Below are 27,971 nucleotides of genomic sequence, written 5' to 3' on the forward strand. Positions count from 1 at the left end.
AGCTGGAGTACTCCAATGGGCTGATATCAGTTTTATGCAGACAATATGAAATGGATTGGGTTTTTTCTGAGAGTTACTTTCCCTTGCCTCTTCTCATGTAAGATTCATAAGAGGCATTCTAGATTTAGAGGTGACATCTTCTCTCCCATTTCAGGGGGCAGAAGTGGCCGAGGGTGTTCTCATGAAATCATTCACAAACATGTCTCATCTCTCGTCTGTCTCTTCCTTTTTGTCTGCAGGAGCCTTCGCATCCCCCTCTGTCAGACACAATGACACCAGAGGAGGTACGGTACTGATGGAGGGATGAATGGAGGGAGGGAGGGAGGGATGATGGATCTGCGTGGTTTTACAGTATAGGATGCTGAATTTTTGTATGCATACACACACACATTAGATATTGTCCAAAGCAGTGACAGGACTTGAAAGTCTTTGTCATTGTCAGTTTTCAACACATCCATGTGATTTGTTTGGGACGACACACATTTGTGTTACTTTTCAGTGTCTGTTAATTGCAACACATACTGGCACAACATTAGCCTGATATTCAGACTGAATGGCCATTTGGTTCCCACTCCATTATTCAGCTGAGATTTCCTCCTTGTTAGCCGTTGTCTGTGTGGGGTGAACCAATCGCTACTGACTGTTGGAGGAAAATATTGTGGGTTGCTGACTGTTTTTTGTTGACAAGAGTTCAAGATATAAAAATATAGATAAAAAAAAATATTATAAACTAATGATAAAAGTTAGTGTAGTTGACAGTTACTGTAATTCAGTCTCATAAAAATGTTGTCATGGAAATTTGAAAAGGGGTCATGGAGAAGTCATGGAGAAGTTTTGGCATTTCATCGGTGAAAAGGTGTGGGGACCCTGTATGTTGCTTTCTTTCCATGCAGAGTGTTCAAATACAACGATTTTGTACCAAATATCCATGTGGTTCAGGTCAGAATTGATTAGAAAACATAAGATCTGAGTCACATGTGAAGGAAAAAAATCTGAATTGGGACACTTTTAAATGACACATCCTTTCAGAGCGCCCAAACGGTTTCATGCCCTCCAGTCCCATTCTGCCTCTCTTTTTAGACTCTTCCTCTTCACTTACTGGCACTTTCCCAAATTGCCCTATAACACCGGCCTGTAAATTCTCCAGCTCTCCTGCCCCTGTCACGGCAGACTGGGGCTTGTAGGTAAAATCCATAGGGAGGGTAAAAGGTGTCAGACGTCCTAAATCTCCGAGGGCAGACCGGTGACACTTAAGGACGCATCCAGAGGGTTTCAAGGTTTTTTGCAGCTACAAAACTCTCTTCAGACAGACTGCCCCCTCCCACTCTCTCTGACACACACACACACACACACACACACGCCTTTTCTGTCACCCAAACGCAGCCTTGTCATATCACTTTTTGCTGATTTATTCCCAAAGGTTAATAATAAAGTTGTTTTTAATCATACGCTTGATGTAGTTGCCCCCACACACACACACACACACACACACACACACTAAACAAATCCTGAGCTTTTCCCCCCTCCAGGCTCAGCGTCCTTTTACACCGTAGTCTTGGATTCAAGGAGGAGATTTTTTCCCGTTGTGACTCTGAACTAATGGCAGCGTCTCCCCGGCTCCCTGACCTTGCCTCCTATTTGCTGCCGCAGATCAAAGCGTGGGAAGAGGCAGAGACGGTCAAGCCAATGGACATCGATCAGATCCGAATAGACCCCTCCCCCTTCCAGCTGGTGGAGAGGACGTCGTTACACAAGGTCGGTGGAGAGAGACAGATAAGGTCAGCATGGACTTTAAGGTGTTAGAGAGGACACTGAGAAAAGATGCATCATGGCCTCTAGTGCTGGAACATGCAAAATGTAAACAATTTCAAAAAAAATCTCAAAAAATAAAACCAAGGCAGACTTTTTGCAGTGAAAAATATTAAAAAAGGCTTTATTGTATTGGCTCTTACCACCAACACGTTTCAGGTTACATGCCTTCATCAGGGTTCACACAACAAGTGGATTTAAAGAAGCACATACACTCAAACCATCAGTGATCAGTGTTGCATTGTGGGTATTGTAGTACCAAAGCATACAACAGTAAGGAGGTGATGGCTGCAGGAACCAAAAAACAGAACTAGACTACAGCTTTGTTTCCATCCACAACTGTCATGGGAATATTAAGCAAAGTTTTGAAATGTCGCAAAATAAATTGTTTTCCTTAACCTAGAACGGAGCTACATAAGAATACAAATGCATTATAAAAGTGGAAAGAGTATTGGGCAAGTTGTTATTGTTCTTTGGTGTTGCTAATGTTGCTTATATGTCATGCTGTCTGTAGATGAAAACAAAGAAATGGCCACAGAACCACTATGAAGACTTATACATGGAAGCAACAGCACATATGATATTTCTGGTATATTTTGTGGTGGCCAGATATATATGATTACTTTTTAATCATCTGCCAAATTGTTTCCATCGCTATTTATCGTGTAGTTTCTTCATCAACAAAAAACGTTTGTCTCAAGCGAACATACAAACGTTTTTGTGAAACTGTTGAAATTTCCAATTATCATCCAGCTTTTTTAATTCAGTACATCATAATCTGCATAAAAAGACTTGGATGGAAACCCTGCGATTGACTTCACTGCATACTGTGAATTCATGGTGGGCAAGAAGGGCTGTATTTTTAGAAGTGCTGTTGTACAAGCAGAAAGGTGAGGAGCAGCATATAAATGGAGCTCATCACCCAGAGCGCCAACACTCAGCTCATTAAGTTGTTTACTTCTGTAACGTTTGATTCAGCCTTGTATGTGGATAACCTTGACGGGGGGTAATGGCACATGAAAAACACTGACTGGAGACTTGAAAATATTCACACTGTGTCCTCCTGCCCCTAAATGGAGATAGACACAACATCATTTCATTTTTGACTGGGAACAGACTCTTATTTACAGGGGAGGGGGGGGGGGGGATGGACGACCTCACACATCCAGCACTTGTTGAGAAATGGGAAAATGTTACTAATTTATTTCCTCCGTCCAGATATTACCAGCTAGTGTGAGGATTCAAACTGGCAACCTTCCATTTTTTTTTTTTTAATCTTTATTGATCCCGGGCATGCTCTTTTTCTGCTTCACCTTCATTCAGTTCCTGGGAGCCGCTCAGTACAGCCACAGTCTTTCTTGATAGTAGTTAAGTCAAGTCAAGTTTATTTCGTTATTATATTTATTAGTAGTTGTTGATGGAGGGGAGAGTGTTAACTCATTCATGTCACCTTCCAGTCACAAGCTTCTCTAACCTCCAGGCTCCACTGCTGCTCTGCAACTAATAAAGTGCAACTTTGATGAAATGTTGACATCCTTGCCAAGTTTTCTAGATTGAGGTTCTGACACAGGACTTTCAGCTGATATTCTAAAGGTGCGATCACAGCTACAGTTTGTTCTTTGGTCCGAACCATAGTGGTAAAGTTTATTTTGTCACATTTTTGTTTTTGGTTCGAACCAGGTGAACAAGGGCTTGTAAACAAAAGTCACATGACTCGCACGACTCCAGTCTCTGTAACTCTATCTCAGCATGATGGATTTGTCTGTCTCTTCTTCTGTGGTGTTCATACCAGTTAATAACACATGAAGAAACAGCTGAATATGAGCATCAGTCCAGACTTTGTTTTGTTCCCCTAGGCTTTCCAAGCAGGAGGAACTGCTGGCTGTCAGATGTCAACATCCGTCTCCTCATACCCATAATCCCTTGCGTTTCGGGGTCGTTTGCTGTAGTTGGTTGGATTATGTTCTCACTCCTAACAAACCGCACCGCAGTTCTCTTGTTAGTCTCACAGAGTTCAAATAAGCTGCTCCAAACATGGCTGGTGTGAACGCACCCTAAATGTGAGGTAAATGTGAGCTGACCGAATTTTAATAAAATCTTATTAATGTAGCACTCCTATTGCTGAGTGCTTTTACATGCACATTATCATTCCAATATTATTGTATTATTGAGTTTTCTCTTGATGAATATATTCCATTCTCCATAATCCATTTATAATAGCCCTGATAAGCTAATTTCTTGAATATGATAGCCTAGATATGCACATATTATCCAGGATACAGAAGCATATAAACACCTTGTCCCGTTTACTGTTGGTGTTTGTGGTCTGTGTCATTTCTTTCTCATGCTAATATTCAGATTATTCTGCTTATTCATGCAGACAGAGGCCTTTGCGATCAGGATACGATGATGCATATAAAGAGCTTATCCTAAGTATGACCTTAACCACAATATGAACCAGTGCGCGGAATATTTTGTGCCATGGAAACGCACTCAATGGCTTCTCTTTCTGTGGTTCACCCGGAGCCGGCCGGCGGCCAATTTGCTTTCATCTCCCCGTCTCCGTGACACTGCGTCTAGACGGAGCCGAGCAGAGAAGCGCAGAAAAAGCCTGTAAATCGTCTGAACGGGCAGACAGATGTAGAAAGGCCGTCCCGGTGTGAGAGGTGGAAGTTGGTGGTAATTTGACGTGTGACCTTTTGATTTTGTCTCCGCAGACCCACACGTTATTCTCATTACTGGGGCTAAGTCATGCTTATGTCACCAGCATCGGCAAACTGGTGGGGGTGGTGGCGCTGAAAGAGGTAAGAGAGTTCATTTCCCTGTCTGTCTGTGTGTGTTTTATTTTTTATTCTACCATCTGAAACTCACTTTGATCAAAGCCACCTGGAGCAGAAAGCTTAGCAATAAATTAAATTAAATTCCCATTGATCTAAGTCTGCAGAAGCCTCCTCCTCCTTTCTTTTTTTTTTTAATACACTCACACTTTTTAGAAGTCTTCCGTCGTCTTGTCTGACTTCAGCGGCAAAAAAAAAAAAAAAAGAAAAATCCAATTGGTTTTTGTTCTTCATTTACTTGGGAGTCTCATAAAGCTTTTTGAATTATGTATGAGTGTTTTGTTATCATAATCAATATGCTCTCTCTGTGTTTCAGTCTCTTTGATTTACTTCATTCGTTGAGTCATTTCTCCGTCATTGTCTCCGTCTCTCCCCCTCTCTTCCTTACCTTCATTTTCTCTCTATCCTTTCCTTCTCTCTCTCCGTCCTACTCCTTACCTTCTTCCCCATCCCCTTCTTCCTCTCTCCATACTCCCTCCTCTCCCTCGTCAATGTCCGTTTCTCCACTTTATTTCCCTCTTCTCTCGCTCTTCATCTCCCTTTTTTCCCCTTCTCTCCTACACTCCTTCCCCCTTCCCCCTTCCCTTCATCTCTCCTTTCTTACCCTCCTCTCTCCCTCGCTGCCTTCTCCTCCTCCCTCTTCATTCTGTTCCTTCTACTTCTTCATCTCCTTTTTCTTTCCCTTTTCTCCTACACTCCTTACCCTTTTCCCCATTTCACCCTCTGCCCTTTCTTACCCTATTCTCTCCTTCTCCACATTCTTTATCTTTCTCCTAACCACTTTTCATTCTTCTTCATCTCCTTTTTCTTTCCCTTCTCTCCTGCACTCCTTATCCTCTTCCCTTCCCTCTGTTCCTCCCTTCTGCTCATCCCTTTCTCTTTATCCCTTCCCTTCTACTTCTTCATCTCCTTTTTCTTTCCCTTTTCTCCCACACTCCTTACCCTCTCCCTTCCCCATTTTTCTCCCTCTATCTCCCCTTTCTTACCCTCTTCTCTCCTTCTCCACTTTCTCCTCCTTCCTCCTAACCACTTTTCATCCCTCTCCTTCTTCATCTCCTTTTTCTTTCCCTTGTCTCCTATGCTCCTTACCCTCTTCCCCTCTGTTTCTCCCTCTATCTCACCTTTCTTACCCACTTCTCTCCCTCTCTACCCTCTCCTCCCTCCCTCTTCTTCCCTCTCTTTCTCCCTTTTCCTCTCCCATTTCTTTCTCTTCTCTCCTATGCTCCTTATCCTCTTCCCTTCCCTCTGTTTCTCCCTTTATCTTCCCTTTCTTACCCTCTTCTCTCATTCTCTACTTTCTCCTCCTTCCTCCTATCCACTTTTTGTTCCTTTCCTTCTCCCTCATGTCCCTTCCTCACTACTTTCTCATCCTCCCTCTCTTCATCTCATACCTTCTCCCTCTTCATCTCCTTTTTCTTTCCTTTCTCTCCTGCACTCCTCTTCCTCCCCTCCCTCTCCCCTTTCCTACATCTCCCCTCCTTCTCTCCATCCCTTTCCTTCTACATCTTCATCTCCTACACTCCTTCCCCTCTTCGCCCCTGTTCCTCCCCCATTCCCTTTCCTACCCTCTTCTTTCCCTCTCTTCCTTCTCCTCCCACTCTCTTCATCCCTTTCCTTCTACATCTTCATCTTTTTCTTTGCCTTCTCTCCTACACTCCTTGTCCTCTTCTCTCCCCTCTATCTCCATTTCCATCGGTCTCTCCCTTCCCCTCCCTTCCCTCCTCCATCCTTACTCTTTCCCCTCCCTCTTCCTTCTCCCTTGCATCTCTTCCTCCTCCTCCTCCTCTTCCTCTCCTCCAGCTCCAGAAGGCCATCGAGGGCTCCACCCGCTCCGGCGTGCGGCTCCGCCCCCCCTTGGCCAGCTTCCGCGACATCAGCAGCCACAACTCGGCCTCCAAGCCGCAGCCTCCGCAGCCGCCGCCGCCGCCGCCTCCCTCCACCTCCACCGCACCTTCCTCCCCTGCCTCCGCCTCCCCTCTCTCGGCTCCGGCGCTCCCCCACCCGCTCCCCCAGCCTCCCTCCTCCCCCCACCATCATCATCATCATCATCATCATCACCACGAAAACGAGACGGAGGTGTGGATCGAGGGCGTGACGAGGGAGGTGGGGGAGAACAGCAGCAGTAGAAGCGGCAGCACCTCAGCCAGTAGCAGCAATAAAAGCAGCCTCATGCTCCCTCCCTCTTCCTCTCCTCCCCCTGTCCCTTCTTCTTCCACTCCTCCTCCTCCTCCCTCTCCTCCCTCCTCCATCCTTCTCTCCTCCCGGAGGCCCATACAGGGACTCCCTGAAGAGAGTGACGATGAGCCTATGGTTTAGATTAGATAGGAGTGAGGTTTATGTTTTTTTTATAAAGGAAACATTTGTTTTTTTTAATGGTGTGAGTGATATTTTAGTTTCTCTTTCTGTTCTTAATTTGTCGTTCTGTTACCCCTTTCCTCTCCCAGCCCTCGTCACGTAGTTAGAGCAAAGATTTTGAAGCAAGTGGTGCGTTTGTTTTGAAGCTAGGCTAACGAAATTGGCTCATGTCTTTTCATTGAACATGGTTCGCCCCTCCCTCACTGGTCCTGTCTTGTCATGTGACAGACTCTCACATAGTAGTGGATTAAAAACGCACCAATTGCTTCACTCTGCCCATCCCTATCTATCCATTTTTCTTTCATAAGCTCTGTATGTATTTGTTTTTCGACACTTGCCCTGCCTCACTCTCTCCCTCCTTCTCTTCCTCTCTGTCTCTATTCGGGTTCAACCAATATTGCCAATATTCAGTATCTTTAAATTTGACCATTTTCATGCCAAAAAGATACATAGTCAGTGTTTCCACCCCAGAATTTTCTTCATCGGGGTGGAAAAGCCTCTGAAACAGCATTTAGAGCATCATGGGACACTAAAACTCTCCACTGAAACCAGACTGATTCTTTTAGGGTTAGCAGCTCTTGCCGTAGCCACAATAAACGTAAAAGACCCTCTCACTCACTGTCATCACTTTCTTATCAAACTGTGATTTTTTTTTTTTTTACATCCAAGTTAAGAATATATATGTGAAGGGAACAAAGCAACACAACGAGAAGAAAACAAAATATACAAACAACCAAAAAGAAGAAAATCAAAAGTACAAGTTCATCTCATCTTTGCTTGGAAATTGTCCATATTAAAAAAAACAAAAGGCCACATTCTCCTCTCCAGGCTTCTCAGGAAAATATGGAAGTTAATCTTATTGGGAGAGAGGGAGAGGAAAGTAGTGACGAGAAAAAAAACAACAGGGGCTGATATGCTGTATAAAAATAGAAAAATAAACACATATCGAACAGGATTAAGCGTCAGTCTTACTGCCTGTTATGTCGGTAAGACATTTCCCTCACACAGCTCCTTCAGCCTCACAGTGGAGCGAGGTGCTACAGCACTTTTCCACCTTAATGCAATACACTTATTGGCAGCAGTCGAAGCCATTTTGACATGACCATTTACTTTTCTTTAAGAAAAAAAAAAAACGTTATTACTGGACGAGAGCAGCAGCTATTGATTTTTTTAAACTGGCGACGGACCATCTGGGCAGCAGCGGGCTAATTGAGCCGCTCAGTCCGCCGTGTGAGATCGGCCAAGGCCCCAAAACGACCTCCAAATTGTGCGCTGACCTTGTGGCTGCAGCCTCGCAGCGCGTCTCATCACGGTTAAGTTGATAAATGGTGCAGCTGAAGGCGCTGCAGTCATGCTGCTGGAGAGGCTTTTTCCACTTCACCCAAACAATGACGCTTCCCTGGCTCGGCAAAAAAAACAAAAACAACTCATCCTCACACAGATGGCTCCTAGTTTAAGCAATTTGCTATTTTGATTAAGATAATGTTGCACAAACAAATGCAAATGGATTAACAAGTGAAGATTTTCATTCCAAATTGTGATATCAATCATCATCATCCACCAAAAACAGAGACAAAAACGGTTGAAATTGAAAAAATTATGGCTGAAATGAAATGAAAATGTTGGGGGGAAGATGAAGATGGAATCGTTATAAACTTTCGTATAGTTGAAAAAAGGAAACTAAGGCTTCTTTTGTGTGTAGAAGTTAAAAATGCATTTATTTTTGTATGGAGAAAGAGAAAGAGGAAAGCACCCACACACTCCTATGCTCAACACAACTTTAATGGACATCAGTTCGAGCACACAGATCAGATCAGACTCCCTCCTTAACCAGCACTTACAAAGCGATAAACATATTTTTCTTCTAGTTATTGAAACATGAAGGGTAGGCGTAGAAAAATGAAGGCTTTTTTAACTTTTGCACATGAGTGCCTTTGCTTCCTTTTTCAAGTATTCCTTCATCCTTGACTCAAATCAGAACTTATTTTAGAAGCAGATTAATGGTTTGTTGAAGTATAAAGCAAGGACACACTCTCAAACTGCATGGATATACAGTGTTTTGGAATGAACTATTTTATTATGGTTACGCCTCAATGTTGAAACCGTCAGTTCATTATACCCTAAGAAATGGCAAAGTCCCTGCATCTGATATCATTTACCTTTAAAAGTCTGTGTAGCTCTGGTAGTGTCTTGGGTTCTGTTTCTTCCTCCATGATAAAACCCCAAAATCAGTGATTCTGTGATCTGTTGCTCCGGTAGAGGAGACTGGAGAATTGTTTTTTTTTTCTCTCTCTCCATTCAAAGCCATTGTATGCAGGAACAGTCTGAAAATCACACTTCTAGCACATAAAGGAACGCCAACAAAGCAGATTCTGATTATATATATAAAAAAACTAGTCATGCTGCTGAATTGTTTTTAAGTGAATCTCTTTCTTTATATTTATTAAACTGTTCAGTTTGAACAAGTGAAACACTGAAATCTGGTCGGAGGAAACTTTTGTTGATGGAATGAAGAAAATAATACGAAAAAAAGTGAAAGACTCATTTTCTATTGGCAGAATCTGTGGTCTACCAAACTTCAACATCACTTTAAAACTTACAAAACCCTCTGATATAAGCTGACTAGATTTTCGGGGACAAAGTAGAGCAGCAATTGATGACAAGACAAGATATTTGGTCGATGTGAAAAATGATTTGACGTCGGTCACCAAACTATCAGCTTCCTAATATATTTTTTAAATCCGGACTCACTTAGATAAGGAAGGGCAAGTGCCCCATCTTGTCATATCCGATTAACGCCCATGGTACTGTACAGAGAGGAAAGAAGATGGAGCTATTTCATCTGAAGAGTCGTTGAGTGACTTGTTAAGTGATTGAGTTGTTGAACCTCTCTCCTCCTCCTCATTTTCATCACTCCCTCTCCTCTTAATCTCTTCTTATCTCTTTATTATCTCCTGAAAGCAGTTTCTCAGGTGCCGCCTTAAAAGTCTTTAAACCTGCAGATGTTTAAAAGGGTTTTTTTTTATGTCAGTGTGAATTAAAGTCTTCTGTGTGTGTCTGTTGTTTAAGAGAGACGGGTCTGTACAGGTCTAACTCGTCTCTTTTGTCTGTCTCCAGTTTCGGTTTATGTATTTATTTATTTATTCATCTTTTTGGTAGAGTCAAATATTTTCTCAGAATTTATAAAACTGTGAATGATGTAGCCAAATAAAGTTTGATAAAGCGATCTGCTTTAATTCTTTGCCCTTCATCATTTCTTTTAATATTCATATTTATTTATCCAGGTCAGAGATCTGGTGAGGAGAGCAGCAGCACATTTAGCTGCAGACAGAGAGAAATCATCAGCTGCCAAAGTCCAGTTTCTCCTTTCCTCAGCCTCCTGGACAGAGAGCTGAGTTCAGTCAGGTAGGGCAAAGATAAGTTGGTATCTGTTTTGCATTTAAGATTCAACAAAATTACTGAAGGTTGTCTTAATTCTTTCTCAGTCTGTCACTATTGGACGTAAGTTACTTAATATCCTTTAAAACAATTCTTAGGGCGAGGCACAACAGGTGAAATGAAAATTTTGGCTGGATTAGTCAATTTTGAGATGTTATAATATTTTGCTGAAGTTTCCTAAAATATGCAAAACAATACTTGAAAACCACAATAAATAGTTAATATAAATGTTGTTATAGCTGTGTCAAGTACACCAAGCACAAAATTAGCTGAAAATAAATAAAAGATAACTTTAAATCTTCGTAAAATAATATATTCCCTGTATGCAAAACACTTTTTCAACTGAACTTGTAGATATGTATTTGTACATTCAACTTATAAAATGTAATTTTGAGAGGATAAAATAATTGTTTTTTCCTATTCATCTGTGGTCCCTCACTTTAATTTGTTTTAATCTTGTGTTATCAATAAAGTGTAGGTGTCACTTTTTGTAAATAGTGGGTATCTCAGTTTTGAATGAAACTCTGTTGTGTTACTGTACATTTTAGTCATTTAGTTGGCGCTCTTATCCAGAGTGACTTAAACTGAGTGAGCATGTAATTTTTTCCAAATGATGGATTTCTCATTTTGGAACAAAAATCTTTTTGTCAATCATTTTATTTGTTTTGTGTGAACTCCACAAAAGTCGTGAAGATGATGGAAAATCAGTGTGATTATACAGAGTGACTGACATCTCAATTCTCTGAATCTGACAGAGACGCCATGTTAAGCGTTCCATTTCCACTCAAAAGGCATTAGCTTCAATTTTGCGATGGCCATCATTTCAAACAGGTAGGTGTCACTTTATTCAAACGGTGGATGAATCAAACTCTTTATGTTTAGATGTGACCGGAGCTTGTCTCGCGTTTACAGGATGTGGTTTCCAAGCAACGTCTCTCTCCACCAGAGGACGAACAAAGGACAGATGATTATCGCCGCAATCAGGGGCAGCGTGGGTCTTGATCACCGGAGTGTGAGAGCGAATCGTCCTTCCCAGCGGCTGTAGTGCTGCTTGGCGCTCTGCTTTACTTCACTCTGCTGCAGGCCTTTGGAAGAGGCAGCGTTAAAAGTTATAACGGATACTAATGCGCGATGCTGCCTTCTGGTTTGGTGTTTTGTGTATCTACAGGCTCTGTGGATACACACACACATACACACACACTAGCTTGTAACATACACTAATCAGTACCCTCTGGTTTTATATCAGATTTTCTCTAAGCTCTGAACACACACACACACACACACACACACACACACACAAACACACAGAGTTGTAACAGACACAGACACAACCTTTAAAAGAACATTAACATTAAAATACATATATAATATGATATATTCTGCACCATCAGTCTGTGTCCCTCCGTGACCCTGTGAGTTCATGCCTGAGTCTACCCGTTTGCCGTTTGGGGCGTAAACCTTTAACTGTGGGCCTGTCATGTGGGCGGGGCCAGCGGTGAGCTTTCAAGGTTGTGGCTATCAAGGAGAGACTAGCGGCCACAGAGCAGGAAAGTCACAGCAAAAACAACAATGGAGGAAAACAGGAAGAAAAATGAAACTATTGGAAAAACTAAACGTATGGAAGACAAGACCCGTCCAAAAACACAGTGAACGTCAGTGTTGCTTTTTGTTGTCTGCGTTCGCCGTCTGCTTCCTCAACGCCTGTGGAGACTTTACGCTGCATCAGGCTAGATGACATCATCCAGATGAGTGACAGGTGTTGAGGCAGGAACTTGACCAACAGAGGGAGAGGAGGGCGGGACTAACAATATTCTTGGCTGCCTCAAGTCGAAAAGTTGCCTATTGTAGCTTTAACATGAGCCAGTTGTTTAATGAATGAGCATTATTAATGTCAAGTCTCAAGTCTAAATGTAGAACAGCAAGTCAAGTCAGAACAAATCAAGAGTCCAGTATCAATTTAATATCTTAAAAAAAACTAAATATCTAGGACTTTTCAATGCAATATGGTTCTAATAGGATAAAAACTTCAGTCATCCTTTTCAATTCATCAAAGTACAAGTCAAAGTCAAGTCCCAAGTCAACAGAACCCAAGTCAAGTCTCAAGTCTTCATGCATCAAGTCAAGTCTCAAGCAATTCAAATTGTGACTCGAGTCTGACTCTGATTTCTTTGTTTGTGAATGTGCGTGAGTATTATTATGTGTGTGTTTGTGTGTGTGTGTGTGTGTGTGTGTGCACGCATATGCCCCCGTTTCTGCAAGACACAGTGGAACAGAACAGCGGCAAGAAGAATCTGTTTCCCAGAATATATATATTTTACACACAAAGCTACATTCATACAAGCAAACAAACATACATACGTACTATACATACATTCTTACATTCATACAAATACATATTAGTTTATTGGAATTTTCTGTTTTATTAAAAAAAGCAATTTGATATATTATTACTTTGTATACTGTGTTATACTGTTAGGGCTAGGTCACTGTTAAAAAGCATGCACTTTCTTTTGGTTGTGTCCAGACCAAGGGGAAAGAGTATGTGCAAATACTTCTCAGCGTTTGTTTTAACTTGCTTGGAGTGCCAGATGGGCGGGGTTTACCACATCGGGGCATCTCCGCTAGGGTCAGGTAAGTTGTCAGTCACAGAAAAGTACACTAATTTGAATATCAAACAGTTCTCTGTGACTGTCTAAACTTTCTGGCCCTACAATGTCTTGTCTGACGTGACAAACCGCTGACTTCTGGTGCTCAAAGCAGCTTAAACCAAACACTATGAATTATTTGCAAATACCATTTGACCCAGCTGTGGTTGTTGTCTCCATGTTCCTTGTATTGCACTGAATTTTTCGACCAGAACCTCTTTGTCTTTCTGCTCCTTGTCCTACCTCCAGTTTCACATCCGTCCATCCACTGTTTCATCTCTCAGTCCCGGTTCCTTTGTTCCGATTGGTCCAAACCATTTGGTTGTCCGTCGTAAAACATCCTCACACAGCTAGTTTCAGCAGTCACTGAAGTAAAGTCTCTCATACTGTCCTGGAATTTGATTTGTCCATTGTCACATATATAATATTCCACAATTCCCTCAGTCTCTTGGGGACAGTTATGTTGATGTTCGGTCTGTGTACATTACATCCCACGTTTCCTTCTGAAAATGTCTTCACGCATTTCCTCCATCTCAAAGTGGGTAAATAGTTGGGAAGGGGAAGGGGATGGGATAGAATAGATTGATTGATTGATTATTGGAGTATTTACTTCCTTGTTGTCAGTCTCTCTCTGACCCTGCGCGCAATCAGCGGCCCTCAGTTGGTTGCCACGACAACAATGGAGCCCTCCTCCGCCTCCTCGTCCTTCTCCTCCAGAGATTGGACGACGCAGGGCGTGACGTCGAACGGTATCCTCGCGCGAACCAATTCGGCGGTCTGTGCTGGCGGTCCCGGGCTCAAGCCTCCGGTCGGGGGGGCCTCCTCCCTCAGGGGGGACGGGGTCAAAGAGCATGGCGCCGGCTCCAAGGTTAACGTTACTTCCTCTACCTGTCAAAACAGGAAATGATGCGTTTAAGATAGGATAAGATAGCGCTTTATTAATCCCCTTGGGGAAATTCAGGGGGGTTTACCAGACATGAAAAAGTTCTGGACACTAGTTGCCCAAAAGAAAACCAAGCCAAGACTATTGATAGAGGACTTACTCTAGCGGCCATATTGGAGGTCCTAACTGCCATATCAACATAACTGTATATACATTGTTAATTTCTGTGTTGACTGAACTAATCATTTCATAACTGGTACAGCTGATAGATTTTGTTTAGATAATGTCAGCTTTTTAGCTAACCAGCTAACTATCACTGGTTTGTTGTAAACACATCTGATTAATGCACTAGCTAACATAGAAGCTAGTGTTAGCAGTGGCTAGTAGTTGCATGTTCACATTAGCATTGGTTGCTTTGCCAAATCTACTGGCTAGTTGACTAGCTAACAGTGCCAAAACCAACTGTGCATTCAGGTTAACTGAGAAAGCTACAACTTGTAGTGTTTTGGACTAGAGTCTCAGACCAGAGGGGCTATAAGGCTAAAGATAAGACAGTCTGTGTCACAGTAACCTGAATTTAGAAACAAATCTGCCTTATCATACTATTCACTTTAACATATAACATTATTGAATTGACCTACAGCCACACCACAGCAATCTTTTCTTGTATCTCTTTCTCCTGCCTGGTTGTTACATATTATAGTATAAACGGACCTCCATGATGATGGTGCCAGATGTGGCTGCTGGGAGATTTGTGATGCAACTGCAAAGCCTGTACTGTTGATGAAGAGTCCCCCTCTCCCTCATATCCTCAATATAACTGAATATGGACAGAAGAAGGTACAAACCCTGATCGCAAGATCTTCTCTTCTTCCCCTTACTACTTGGCATTAATGTGTGTCATATCCAGCTGGATTACATTTACACCTGACTTGAACATTGAAATTGGATTTCACTGTCCTTTGCAAAATGCTAATTGTAATTTCTGTGCACGTCAGCTTCTCTCATAATATTTATGTCCGTCTGTCCAAGCTGCCTGCCACCTGTTTGATTTGCATGCACTTCCTGGTTGGATTCACGCCTGAAAGTTTATTTCCATTTCCGTAGTTGCTATGTGGATTGGAGATGCATTGCATTTACAGTTTACTTTTAATTTGGCCAGCTGTGTCTCTGACCAAGTCCAGAGGCGGTTTGGACGATCGTATCTTCAGTGCGTCTTAGTAAATAGTTTCCTTAATTTTACCATTATATATCTAAAATATAGAGGATCTACTTTGTAAATCTTGTCAACCAAGGACATTAGTATACTTTACTAAAGTACCATCATTTCTTTTAACTTTGTGCTATCCAAAATGTTTGTGCCAATTGGTGAATATATAATTTTGAAATGAAAGACTTTATTCAGTCTTCAGTCATTTCATATAATCATATCTAACCTTATCTATCTAACTGCCCTTGTTGATATGTCAGCTATGACACTATGAATACTACAGAAACCAAAACCAGGGCAGTTTGGGCCGCCCCAGATGAAGGAAGACTTGGTGTTCAGTGAATCATCAGTAAAATTAGAGCAAAGTGTCCTGCATAACCCTCCATGAAATAAAACTCCCAGTCTGCTGAGGTAGCTCACCTTCGTCATCTCCTCCTCCTCCTCCTGCTGCTCGGACATGCCTTCAGACTCCAGCTCTGGCTCCTCCCCGACTGTCTCCACCACTCCCCCGACCATTTCAGCCATCGCTCCACTCAGCTGCCCCACAATCTCCACCTGCAACCAGGTACATGTATTGATTTAACCGCTTGTCTTTTTTTTTTTCATTGCTTTAAACTGGAAGAGGAATCAACAGGTTATTGACTTATTAAAGTACATTTTCTTTTTCATTGATTTAAACTGGAAAAGGACACAACAGGTTATTGACTTCTTAAAGTACATTTTCTTTTTCATTGATTTAAACTGGAAGAGGACTCAACAGGTTATTGACTTAAAGTGTATTTACTGCAGGAGAGTGCAAGAAAGAAGGAAAGAAAGGAAGGCAAGAAATGAAGGGAAACATCAGCTCTTTTCTCCCAACCCCAGCAAGGCTCGCCTCTACAGGACAACAGAGGAAAGATAGGAAGGAAGGAAGGAAGGAAGGTAAGTAAGACAGTAAGTCCGTACCTGGTGGGCCTCGACCTGCGCTGCTCCCCACAGGTCAGCCAGGCGGGGGTGGGTGGGAGGGCCGAGGCTGTGGATGGTGCTGTTGGGAGTGGCTTGGAGGGAATGGGAGGCACTATGTAGCCTGTGTTCCATAGACTGTAGGCACCGAGAGAGAAAAGAAGAGGAGAAAAGAGAATTAATTAGAATTTTAAACGGGCAAAATGACCATAATATATCTACAGGGGGTTGATAGGGTTGTTGATCAATACAAATGACTCAAGGAATACTTGACCAGGTGCTGAGGTTTCTGGCTTTCAAAACTCACTTTCCGGGCCGTAGTGAAGTTTCAAGACTCTCTCAATCCGCTGCTTGCAGTCTCAACTGCTTAACGATAGAGAACGGCGCTACAAACGTGCAACTGGCATCACAAGACATTTCCGCTATGAAGACTAAAAAGCCTCGTTCTCATGCCAAACAAATGACAAGGCAGTTTTATTATTTCAGTATTTTGCATGGAGATATGATAGCTCTACATGTTTCCGTTGGATCTCTGCTCTAATTAACTAGCTTACTTGCGAAAATGTGACTTTATTGTGTCAATTACAGGCCACCGTAGCTCAGGCGAACATGGAGGGGGGGGGCTGTACCAGAGATTTGCATAGGAGGCGGAAACTTCTGCCAGTGTTATCAATTCCTACTGACCACCAAAAGAGGTCTTAGATTGTGCTTAATACCCCTTTAAATTCACTCAGAAAAATGCATTGCAGTATGTTCAATATTCTACCTCAATGTGAGACCATATATCACACACAGTAAAGCCAAAAAGCTAATTTCAGTTGTGGTCTCAGATCAGTATACCTCTCCTAACATACACTCCCTGACCTTTTCGTCTTATTATTTCATAACCCCAAGGTATTTAATGAGTTCTGTGATGTACCAAAGCAAGAGCAGCCAACGAACCCAAAAAAAAGTCTATGGGTTTCACAATTTATCATGACTCACTTGATTTGCAGAGACATTCCCGGTGGCCCAGCAGCTGATTGGCAGCAGCTGATTAACACCAGCCAAAGCCACACACAGCCAGCTCATTCCTCCCCATGTATTTCAAAGCAAAACACTGAGCTTTGCCAGTGTGTGAATCTGTGAAGCTCTTCACTTCCCACCAGCCTGTTTCTATAAAGTGAATCCCACGTCTGGGAAGTGGAAACCACATGCCAAATGGACTGCACTCTACGGATCATGATATGCTGGAAAGTAGTGCTTATAACCACTTTGATTTGATGGTCTCGCCTGTTGGTAATGTTAGTGACATACTGCATAGACGTACCACATAGATAGTACAGCATCAGTACTGACTTGTTCTTGTTGGTAGCCGTGGGCTGTTTCAACTGGTTCTGTTGTTATTATGTATTATTAATAACATACTCTATACATACAGTGCAGCCACCTGTTGTTATTGGCACTGTAGTGGCTGTACTATATACAGTATATACTATACAGTGTGTTACTGATGATGCCAACAATAGAGGCAGTTCAAAGTAGTGCTGAAGCCATCAGTACCCCAATATATAGATACAGTACAGAAGTAGTACTATGTAGTACTAGTACCTGTTGTTGGCACTGTAGTAGCTAATGGTACGTTAAGATTAGAGGCTACAAAGCAACAGGAAGTCATTCATTTGGAAGCTGGCAACACAGTGCCACAAACAGCAGTGTGTAAAATGTAGCAGCGAGTCGGGCAAGTGCAGCTACAAACTGAAGTTCAGCTGCTTCAACTTTTTTCCATGCTCTGATGACGCAGTGAAGCGCGAACCAATCGGAGAAGAGGGAAGGTAGCGTAGGGTACCTACTTTATTTACTTGATGAATCATTTCAATTAACAAGAATGATTATTTGCCAAATAAAAAATTTCTCCGTTGGCGACAATGCAGCTTGGTACACCGGATTGTTTTTTAAATTTTGTAGCCCGTAATCTGAACGTACCATGAAACCATTCTGTATAAAATAACATACAGTAGTAGTACTACTGACTTCTTACTGCTGGGGTAGTTGTTGCTGCTGGTCGTCCTGGTGCTGTGTCTTAGTGTGTATATACTGTATACTGTACAGTACTACTGTAGTACCGCTACTCAGCTGTTGCTGTTGGTAGTGCTAGAGCCATAGATGAAGCACAGTATTAGTAGTACTGACCTGTTGTTGCTGGTACTGCAGTAGCTGTCAGTTACTTTGTGGGTATACAGTACACTACAGTATTAGTAGTACTGAGCTGTTGCTGGTACTGCAGTAGCTGTCAAATACTTTGTGTATATACAGTACACTACAGTATTAGTAGTACTGACCTGTTGTTGTTGTTGGTACTGCAATTGCAGTCAAATACTTTGTGTATATACAGTACACTACAGTATCAGTAGTACTGACCTGTTGTTGGTACTGCAGTAGCTGTTGCTGCTGGTAGTGCTGCAGCTGTTGGAGCTGTTGGAATTGGTTCTGCTGCTGCAGGGCGAGCTGAGCCTGGTGCTGCTGGAGGTAACTTCCTACCGTCCCCTCGTACCCCTCACCAGGCGTACCCCCCGCTCCACTGCTGCCACCTGGGACAGCAATAAACCAGTAGAGTGTCAGAGTAGAGGCAACAGGACGTCCCAGAGGTTAGAGAGACTACGAAGCCCTACCTGCTCACTTGTTGGAAGTAGTAAGAAAATGGAGATTATTAGGTTATTAGGTTATTATTCCACATTCACTAAGACTGTGTTGTGATGGCAATCTGCACCTTTTAGTGCCTCAGTAGGTTGAGCTAACAGTTCAGAGTTTTCTTCTTATTCACTATGCAAATAAACTTGTGGCACAAACAAGCCCTTGAAAAGAGCACTGCACAAGCAAATAGCCCCTTCATCACCAACTGCAAGTGCAAACTGCATGCTTCAGCTTCAATCCATCAATGCTGGCACCCCTGTGCCCTAAAGCGCCCTTTGTAATTGGACAATTCTCTAATCTGCTCCAGGAAGTACAGTGCCGGTCCACCCTGGTCTGCTTGATGGTCATGTCTGGCCCGTGTATGTAAAACACAAGATCAGTTGTAGTAATGATAGAAGCCATTCTGAATGGCCAAACACATTGCTTTACTCCTCCTTTCAAAGCAACTTAGATTTGGGGGAGTTGGTGGTGTAACGTGTTCTCTCAATTTGCATGGCCTCGCCTTCAAATAAATATGTGGGCAAAATGAGGAAAACAGTATCATTTACATAACCATGACAGATGCATAAAGGTTTTGCTTTTTAGGCAGCTTTCCACTCACTGAGCACAGTTCGTGAATAGCATGGCACTCTGGTGTGGTCAGTTTGGTGATACAGCGTGCGCTCCTCCCTGCACAAAGCTTTAGTGAAACTGGCTGAAATCATCAAACATGAGTTGAAAATAATAACTTTATCTAAAAATTAAACTTGATGATAGAGGATCCAGTCTGTTATCATTTTGTCAACAAAGAACTTCAGTTACTTATCCTTTAAAGCAATACGAGGCAACTTTGCATGTCGGCGGCCCCAGAGTAGCAAGAGGTTACTGTTTGAATTATTAAGTTTTGATTCTTAAACTCCTGTGTCCGTACCTGACACCAGAATTTAATTTGGGTGAATCTCATCTAACAGGGTGAATCTATGGCATCTCAATTAGGGGAGATGAGACACTCTTTTCTGTTGCAGCCCCACTTTCTGATTTAGGCTGATAAGACGGCTGGATTTTTACATAAAAATCGTGCCTAGAGCAACTTTAACAAACACCGTCATGTAATTAATTTAAAGCGTTACATCATCTGCACCATTATTTTAACCGTGTCAAAATAATGACGCAAATTCTTGCCACAAGTCCAAAGTCTGTAAGATGTTTTACAGTGTAAGTTGAGAGTAGAATGAAGCCTCACCGGTGGCCATGATGTAGGAGCCGGCGGCCGGCGAGGCCACGCCCGAGGGCTGGCTGGTGATTGGGTCCCAGGCGTCGGAGGAGGACAGGCAGTACAGACCCTGGGAGACGTAGGTATGAGGCCAGACATCCGCAGAGGAGTGGTGGAGCACCTGGTCTGTACGGGTGGAGGGATGAGAGAGGGGAGAAGGTGGAGGGTTGAAGGAATGGAGGAAACACAAGGAACAGAGAGATGGGGAAAGTGCAGGGAAGCAGAGAGTGGGATGAAAAGGAAGAGTGACGGGAGGAAAAGCAAAGCTGCATTAGAAGACTCACAGGAACAGCAGGAACCACGACAAGAACTTCCCACAAGCATCTGTTCAACACTGCTAGCTAAAAACAAAGACGTGCCTGATGGACACGGGGGATAAGACTGCAAGAGAAAAGAAATAGAAAAAGAAAAGAAAGAAATAAATTCAGCAAGGTCTTGTTTGGTGAAATTCAAATTTTCATGTTTTGAGGTAAGACATGACTGGTCAAAAGTAGACATCATAGAGGCCTCAGTTTTACTCAAGAAATTAAATCCTTCATTTCAAAACTGCTCCTGTAGCAACACAAACCTCCATCACAGGGTTTTCCTCAAATTAACAACTCACTTGTTTTATGCTATTTGTTTGTTAGCTTCCTTTGCATCATCTCGATTGACTGACTTCACATATATATTCATTGTTCATATGTAATTTTTAAAATGCATTTATTTATTTATTTTAGTTTTCTTTTAACTTGTGAAGCACTTTATACTTGTACTACTAAAAAAAGTGAGAAAAGTGTTGCTAGGACGGAGCGGGCTGAGGCATACTGATGAATTTGAGTGCTATATCTTAATAAAAAATCAGGTATTTTCAAGGCCAGCCATTCATTTTCAAAAGCGTTTAAGGCCTTGTTTTATTTTTCTCAAAACCACATGAAGCGTGTGTTGTAGGCAGACAGGAAAACTTTGAGACAAAAACTTCAACACTGAAAAAATGTAAAATGCCTCAGTGTATCTTAGAAAACGAGACATTAATCCAACATCATACCCCAAAATGTTGATTCAGTCAATCACAGCAAAATTACAAATCTATTACAAAGCCATATAAACCCGACTTCATCCAAAAGCAACAAACTGTAATAACTTTAATGCAAGTGTGATGAGCCTGTCTGCAGTGGGATTGTCATTACACAGCGAACACATAGAGGCGGCCTGGGGATTGAACAGTCAAGGAGACCGGGGAGGAGAAACCTCCCTTTAGTCCTAATGGTGATAATAAGTAGCTTTTTAATTGGTGCTCGCTTTGTGTGTGCTTCGTGTGTGTGTTTGTGCTTGTGTTTGCGTGTGTGTGTATGTATACATGCGTGCGTGTGAGTGTTGCATGCTAGATAAAGCGGAGAGCAGAGCCCATATGGTGTTGTTAATGAGAGCAGGCTAAGTCCTTGTGTTAACCTACAGGGTCCCTCGGGGTTTGGACAGCGCTCTGCTTTGCTAAACACCAGCGAGAGCTAAAAAAGAAACAGGCGGTCTACAGTGTGACACTGTGTACATGTGGAAACACCCCACAGTCAGCTTTTCACTGTAGTCTCTTGTCTGAGGCACCAGTGACAGGTAAAGTAAGGGCTATATTGTTAGCTTTCGTGACGGTTATTTGTTTTAATTTATAAGGTTATCTGACTGTTCTCATGAGGTAAAATGGGGTTTCTTTAACTAATCTGCATAAATTGCTATTTTCTCTCCCTTCTCTCTGTTTTATCGTTGTATATGCAACTAAACTAAACAGGCATGTTGCCACCTGAGGCTCAAACCAGACAAGTAAACAGTAAACATGTTGTCCCCCACGAATGCTGCAGAGTTGTAGTGGGGCAATACGTAAAAAAATATGTTCCCTAATGTTTCTTGATTTGTGGCAGTAAAAGGGGAAGAGGAGGAGCCATTCATTGGCGTACAAGATATTGTGCGTGAGGTACAGATAATTAAACAATGTGGCGCCCCCCTTAGGCCAATTAGTGCAATTTTGAAGATAGCAGAACACAGCAATCAGACACATCATTCCCTTAAGTTTCGGGAAAATCTGATCGGTGGTGTCAGAGATATTGTGCGTGACGTACAGACAATTAAACAAACGTTAAACAAGCGCCGCCCTTAGGCCGATCAGTGTAATTTTGAAAATCATGGAGGACCAAAACAGCATCCAAGCTAGTTTCCCCAGAGGAAACTAGGAAAGTGTGAGGTGAAATTCTATTAACACCAGTTTTGGTGTGTTTCATTTCCTCATTTGAATAGAAAGTTTGTGTGCCTTTAGGCCCCCTAGGTTTAGGGTAAATTACTCAACCCTAGGTCTTATGAAACCCAATCAAAACGTTATTGCGTTATTTCAAAAATGACAGGCTGTCATCTGGATTTATCGTTTGGAAGTTCTCATGAGTAAGCAGCCAGCAGCAGTGAAAGGCAGAAATGAAACTCTGCTGTGGAACAGCTGAGTACCTGTCCTCCAAAAGTCCTTTACAGTTGGTCGGCAGAAAACGTGACGTGGCTGTTTTTTATCTCCCAAAGGATTAGTCTAATTTTCCAAAACTGTGGATTTATGCTAAATGGTAAAAATAACAGTTTACAGTGTGGTCCAAAAACATTCAGTATGTGTTGCAGTGGGGGAAGTGTTTCCATTTTCCTACTAAAGTCAGGAAGATAATTTTTTAGTCTCATAGTGAGCATACAGTGACTAGTGTTATGTTGTAGCTGTGTTTGTGGTTCAGGCAGTTGCCCTGTTAGTAATTAAAAATGTAATGTATAGGTATAGCATCTAACATCTAACTTTGGTTTCTAACGCTAAATAGATACTGTGGACAGCTAAATGCAATGGCTCTCAACTATGTCATCAAGGCCCAAGAGTCCGCAGGTTTTTCCAATCAATCACATAGCAGGTAATTTCACCGATTAATTCTTCTTCTCTGGTTGAAGGTGTGCTAATCAATGAAATCAGTTGGTGTAGTGTTTGGTTCAAATGAAAACCTGCAGACTCTCGGAAAACTTGGAGAACACAAACCTCTGCCAACGCTGAACAATTCTCCAAGCTTACTGTTACACCCAAACACATAAATCCTATCACTTAAACTTAAAGTTAAGTTGATTTATTGACCCTGCAAACAAGTCACTTCAAGTCTCTATCTTTCACCTCACACTTTGTTAAAAAACAGTTTGAGGATTGGATTCAAGTCTCTGTCTCCGTTAGTTTCAAAGTTATAGCTAAGAAATCATCGGCGGACCATCCCAGATCCGGGTCACCACCAAAATCAATTATTCCTTGGCCCAAGGCCGATCTGTCCACCAAATGACATGGATATCCATTCATAACTTTACAGTATCCTGCTGTCAGACAAACAAACAGCCATGTTTGTAGCAGTCTCATATGGTAGCCATGTGGCAGCCATGTTTGTAGTCCATACCTCTGCTGGTGATGCTCTCCTGGTTGACCTCACTGAGGTGGGCTACGCTGCCCTGGTTGGAGCCGGCTCCCATACTCTCCCCGTCCATCGAGTTCCAGCCGAACAGAGTCGCCTCCGAGATCGCAAACTGCTGCATGATGCCTGAGGAGAGGAGGGAGAGCAGCAGCTGTAGTAGTTGGAGATGTAGAAGTAGTAGTAGTAGTAGTAGTATTACCAATTGGACATATCGAACCAACATATTGACCTCGAGTGTGATTTGCTTTTATACAACAGTTGTATAAACAAAGACATTTATCAAGTAATAGTAATTTGAGACAACAGATTATGGTTTTTGTCTTTTTTTTTGTCTCCACCAACAAAAACAGTTCCCTCAGGATTCCACTATAAACTGTTTCTATTAGAACACCTGTAAAGTGGCGTGATACATACAGTAAAACGTTCCAGTGCTGTTACACTGTATATCAGCTCTCATGGAATGCCTCCTGTCCAAAATTACTCGACTGGAACTAACTGTTGTATAATTACCTAATAATGACATAATCCTATTCACTAACACAATGTAATTCAATTGAATCTTTTATCATTATTGACTAGTGTAACTTTATTTATGTTAGAGTTAGTTTCAGCCAAGCAATCTGACATGTCAAAGACGCTTTCAAACCATGCTGATAATTCCCATAAAACATAGCCAGCCTCTCCTGTTTTTTAATCTTATGTATTTACACTTCTTCAGACAGTACACATGTGTAGTACTCGTAGAAAGTCGATAATATAGGTTCCTACACAGGTCTGGATAGTCTAGAAATGTATGGAAAAAGAATTGGGTGTTTTCCAGGCTGTGAAACTGTGTAAGAACCCTGATGACACCCGACGGGGCGTTTCCTGATGGCTGTGGTATGCTGTACCCAGGTAAACCGAGGTAAACCCTCACCGGCAGCGAAGCGAGCCTCCTTCTCGCCGTCGCTGAGGTCGCTGTACGCGTCGTTCTCCAGCCTCCTCTCCTTCTCCCTCTGCAGGTTGGTACGGCCCGCCCCCCCCTCCGGCCCCGCGGATGGTTTGCCCCAGCTCTGCCACTCGATCATGTGGGCGACCCGGCCCTGGGCCATGGCAGTGGGCTTGGTCACCTTGTCCTTCATGGAGCGAGACACACCTACAACGGGCACGGTAGGGGAGGACCAGGGGCATACACACACCCACACACCAGACACACACACACACACACACACACACACACAAATGGTGTCAAAACTACATTCGGTTTATGTAGTTGACCACACCTCCACATGAGGCTCAGGAAAGAAGTGGAACGATTTGAGAAAGTGAGAAAATGTCATATTGTGTGCAATGTTACAGATAAATGTTTAATACATGAAATTATGACAGATACAGTCAATGGAGTAATAAATCTACTGGTATAGATGCATTCAAATACAGTTATGTTGTGAGTGGGTATGAGGTTAATGAGAAAATAGTCATTGTTCCACAACCCTGCACCTAACTTCCATTAGTAGTGTATACTAAGGCTGTCTGAATGAATTTCAATATGCAAATTTCAGTTGAATGTCAGCAAATCACAGTGAATTCCCAATCTGCCTGTCGAATACGTAAAAAACAGCAATTTTTGTTGTTGTTTTGTTTTGTTGTTGTTGTTGTTTTATAGCTGATTTAACTGAACGCCCCTAACTCCTCATGCCTCGGCTCCATAGACTCTCACACTCTACTCTTCTACTAGCCTGCTAGCTTGTTGTTAGCACACACATGCTAGCTCCTGGCATCATGGCAGAAAATACTCAGCCTGATGAGGAGATTACTACAACTCCTGATTTAAAAAGCAATGTTTTGAAGATATTTAGATTCCCCTCAGTAAAAGTCCAGACTCACCCAGTGATTTATATTGTAAATTTAAAACAAAACACCAACCCAAATCTTTCAAGAAATTGAGAATCGACCCCAGAAAGATCAGAACACATTGTCAGTTCATTGCTCCCTGCTTTTGTGTGTCAGTATTATGCAAATTTTATCATTAATATTCAAGTGTGGCTATGAATTGATTTCAGTCAATTCATAGTCGAGTTTAATTTGTAGGGGCAATTGACAGCTCAAGAAGTACACATTGGTAGCCATCGTATAAATCCCCACCCTGCATGCATCCCACACTTGCACTGCAGGATTTTCCAGACAGTTCTTCCTGGGAGAGGAGCGACAGTGCAGAAGGCTTGTGGAGAGTAAAACGTATAGTAGGTTAACATTTTAGAGATTGTGACCTGTGTTTTTTGTGCTTGTTACGTTACATTTCCTGCATTTAGCTAATGCTCTCATCCAGTGATTTACAAGGAGTGAACAGGTGCAGTGTCTTTCTCAAGCACACTTCAGGACGCATGGTTGTAGGGAATCAAACCTGTGACCTTCCAGTTACAGGACCGGTCTCTCTAACCACTAAAAGCCTTTTTTAAATACAGAATATGATGTTGATATTTAGCATTTTGGAACGAAACCCTTCAAATGAATGAACTCTGAAATTGGACTTGATTGGTCGGAGCAGGGACAGGAGGTCAGGTGGGAGAAGCCAAACGTCTGATTGGACGGGGCTGTCCGTCTGCTCGTCAGAACTCGTTGAATTGAACAGGACAGGACGCGAGGATGACGGTGAAAACGCTGACGAGCTCATATTAATAATTAAAGCCATTACTCATCTCCTGATAAACAGAGTAAATGAGATTCATTAGACTTTACGTGATTAAAAACGTGTTAGAGAGACAGAGGGAGAGGGAGGGGGAATAATCTTTGGGTGTAAACAGAATGTTGAAAAAGGTCCACTGGCAAATCTCCGCCCAATTAAGATGCAAATACAGGATTCAAACAAGGGACATATTCACTGAGTCAAATGCTTGCAGAGAGGCTGATCGATAAAAAATTAAATTAAAATCAAACAGGCATGAATAAACAGAGACAGAGCTTCGGAAATTGCTCCCCCGCTGCAGGAGGCAAGTTGCAGGCTGAGTTATAAATAGAAACAGTTTTTCCCCTTGGACAATACAGGCCAATCTCATTTGAAAATCAAACACTCCCTGCAGAGTCTAATTGGGAATGGAAATAGGAATGGAAAGGATGGGGATGAGGGATGAGAGAGGGTGTTGGGGTCTTGGCTATTCAAAAGATCAACAGGCTCAAAAAATAACACTATAAAAACAATATTAAATGATACAGAACAGATTTAGTGCACCAGACACAATAGAAAAACACTGCTGTACACTTTGAGGCACTGCACTGAAGCACTGCAAAGCACAAAGCACTGCAATTTGAAGCACAAAACACGAGATACAGTAGCACAAAAGAGGCATCAGCCACTGCACAAGAGAATCACTGCTTCACAGATAAAGGACCACACCACCACCATCACCACCACCGCCACATGACAGATACACTACGTTTCCCAACACGCCTGTGGAGATGCTTTGGTAGGTAATTAAAGTAAGTAATCTCACTTACTTTAGTCTCTTTGAAATCAAAGAAGATCTGATTGGATTTCCATCAATGACTCAGCGAAATGTGGTTGTCATTGACGTCTGCTGTTGATATCAATGGGAGAAAGGGGAAGTAGGAAGTGAAACAGGAAGGGGCGGGGCACCCACAGGGGCGGCCATGTTGGTTCCAAGCTCCTCCTCCTCGTCCTCCTGGGTGAAGTTGTTCGTTGAAGTTGGTATAGCTGGGGTTCAATTTATAAAGTGAAAAGATAATTCCTGTTTTTCCCAAGTGTGTCAGATGATTCTTTGGCCTGCGATTAGAAGAACCAGGTAAAAGTGGAAGCAGATTGGAGTTTTAGTTATGCAAACATTTCTGAGAGGCAGAGCTTCCCTGGAGGAAGAAGTAATCTGATTGGTTAAACCTCAGTGGGCGGAGCCAACAAAACCACAGTTTTTCAGAGTTAGCTAACTGGCAAACTTGAATGGCAAAGAATGAAATCTGGTCAAAATATAAATAAAACACGTAAATGGCAATGACTTCTATTTTTTTTAAATTAATTTATGACTCTGGCATTCATGATGTTGGAAGGTCAGCAGCTAGCTAACTATTTTACCTAGATTAGGGTGACCACATTTTCAAACCCCCAAACCGGGACCCTTAAGTGTCCCACACCTTCATGCACGCGCACATGTATGCACTTATGCACGCACCATAGGCGTTTTCATCAGGATGGGGGACAATTATTTCAGCGCTTAGCACACCTAGTGACTGCACCTTTCAACACCATGGACAGCGCCTCAGCAAACGAAAAATTATGTTTTGTCTCCAAAAATCCACCAAAACATAGTTTATGTGGTGCATTGTTTATGTTTTTTGATTGGGTTAGGTAATAACGAGCGGGACAGAACATGATAAATGTCTATGTAAGCGCTGAAAACAAGTATAATACTATTAATATTATTTTAATTGTGGTGAAAACCAGGACAGTTTGGTAGGGAATGTTGAAAACATTTTAGTGTTTTACAGATATTTGTCGG

General features: G+C 42.3%; 2 protein-coding genes across 2 annotated transcripts in view; one reads left to right on the top strand and one right to left on the bottom strand.

Moving 5' to 3' along the window:
- The window catches only part of LOC139656868 (chloride channel protein 1-like), a gene marked incomplete at its 5' end in the record, with an annotated part of 31,939 nt that extends 24,977 nt beyond the window's left edge, over positions 1-6,962 (top strand). The window contains 4 exons of the mRNA XM_071534500.1: positions 240-284; positions 1,651-1,755; positions 4,527-4,613; positions 6,447-6,962. Coding sequence (XP_071390601.1) covers positions 240-284; positions 1,651-1,755; positions 4,527-4,613; positions 6,447-6,962 — 753 coding nt within the window. The remainder of the gene's footprint in view (positions 1-239; positions 285-1,650; positions 1,756-4,526; positions 4,614-6,446) is intronic.
- A 6,779-nt stretch (positions 6,963-13,741) lies between these two features.
- fam131ba (family with sequence similarity 131 member Ba) lies at positions 13,742-24,619 on the bottom strand. Its single transcript, XM_071534501.1, has 7 exons — positions 24,401-24,619; positions 23,470-23,610; positions 20,015-20,170; positions 18,520-18,689; positions 16,138-16,257; positions 15,598-15,732; positions 13,742-13,972 (listed from the first exon to the last, which is right to left on the bottom strand). The coding sequence occupies exons 1-7, from the start codon at positions 24,603-24,605 to the stop codon at positions 13,742-13,744; spliced, it is 1,158 nt and encodes a 385-aa protein (XP_071390602.1). The 5' UTR covers positions 24,606-24,619.
- Positions 24,620-27,971: the final 3,352 nt, after the last annotated feature.

This window comes from Centroberyx affinis, unplaced genomic scaffold (genome assembly GCF_046629955.1).
Source record: "Centroberyx affinis isolate AG114_WGS23_722 - 3 ecotype Tasmania unplaced genomic scaffold, CSIRO-AGI_Caff_v1 ptg002564l_1, whole genome shotgun sequence".
NCBI lineage: Eukaryota > Metazoa > Chordata > Actinopteri > Beryciformes > Berycidae > Centroberyx > Centroberyx affinis.

Coding starts and splice junctions, on each gene's coding strand:
- fam131ba (XM_071534501.1), bottom strand. CDS start 24,605: ATGAAGGACAAGGTGACCAAGCCCACTGCCATGGCCCAGGGCCGGGTC. Junction 20,171..23,469: donor GGAGAGCATCACCAGCAGAG/GTATGGACTACA, acceptor CCACCCGTACAG/ACCAGGTGCTCCACCACTCC. Junction 15,733..16,137: donor ACCTGTGGGGAGCAGCGCAG/GTCGAGGCCCAC, acceptor ACCTGGTTGCAG/GTGGAGATTGTGGGGCAGCT.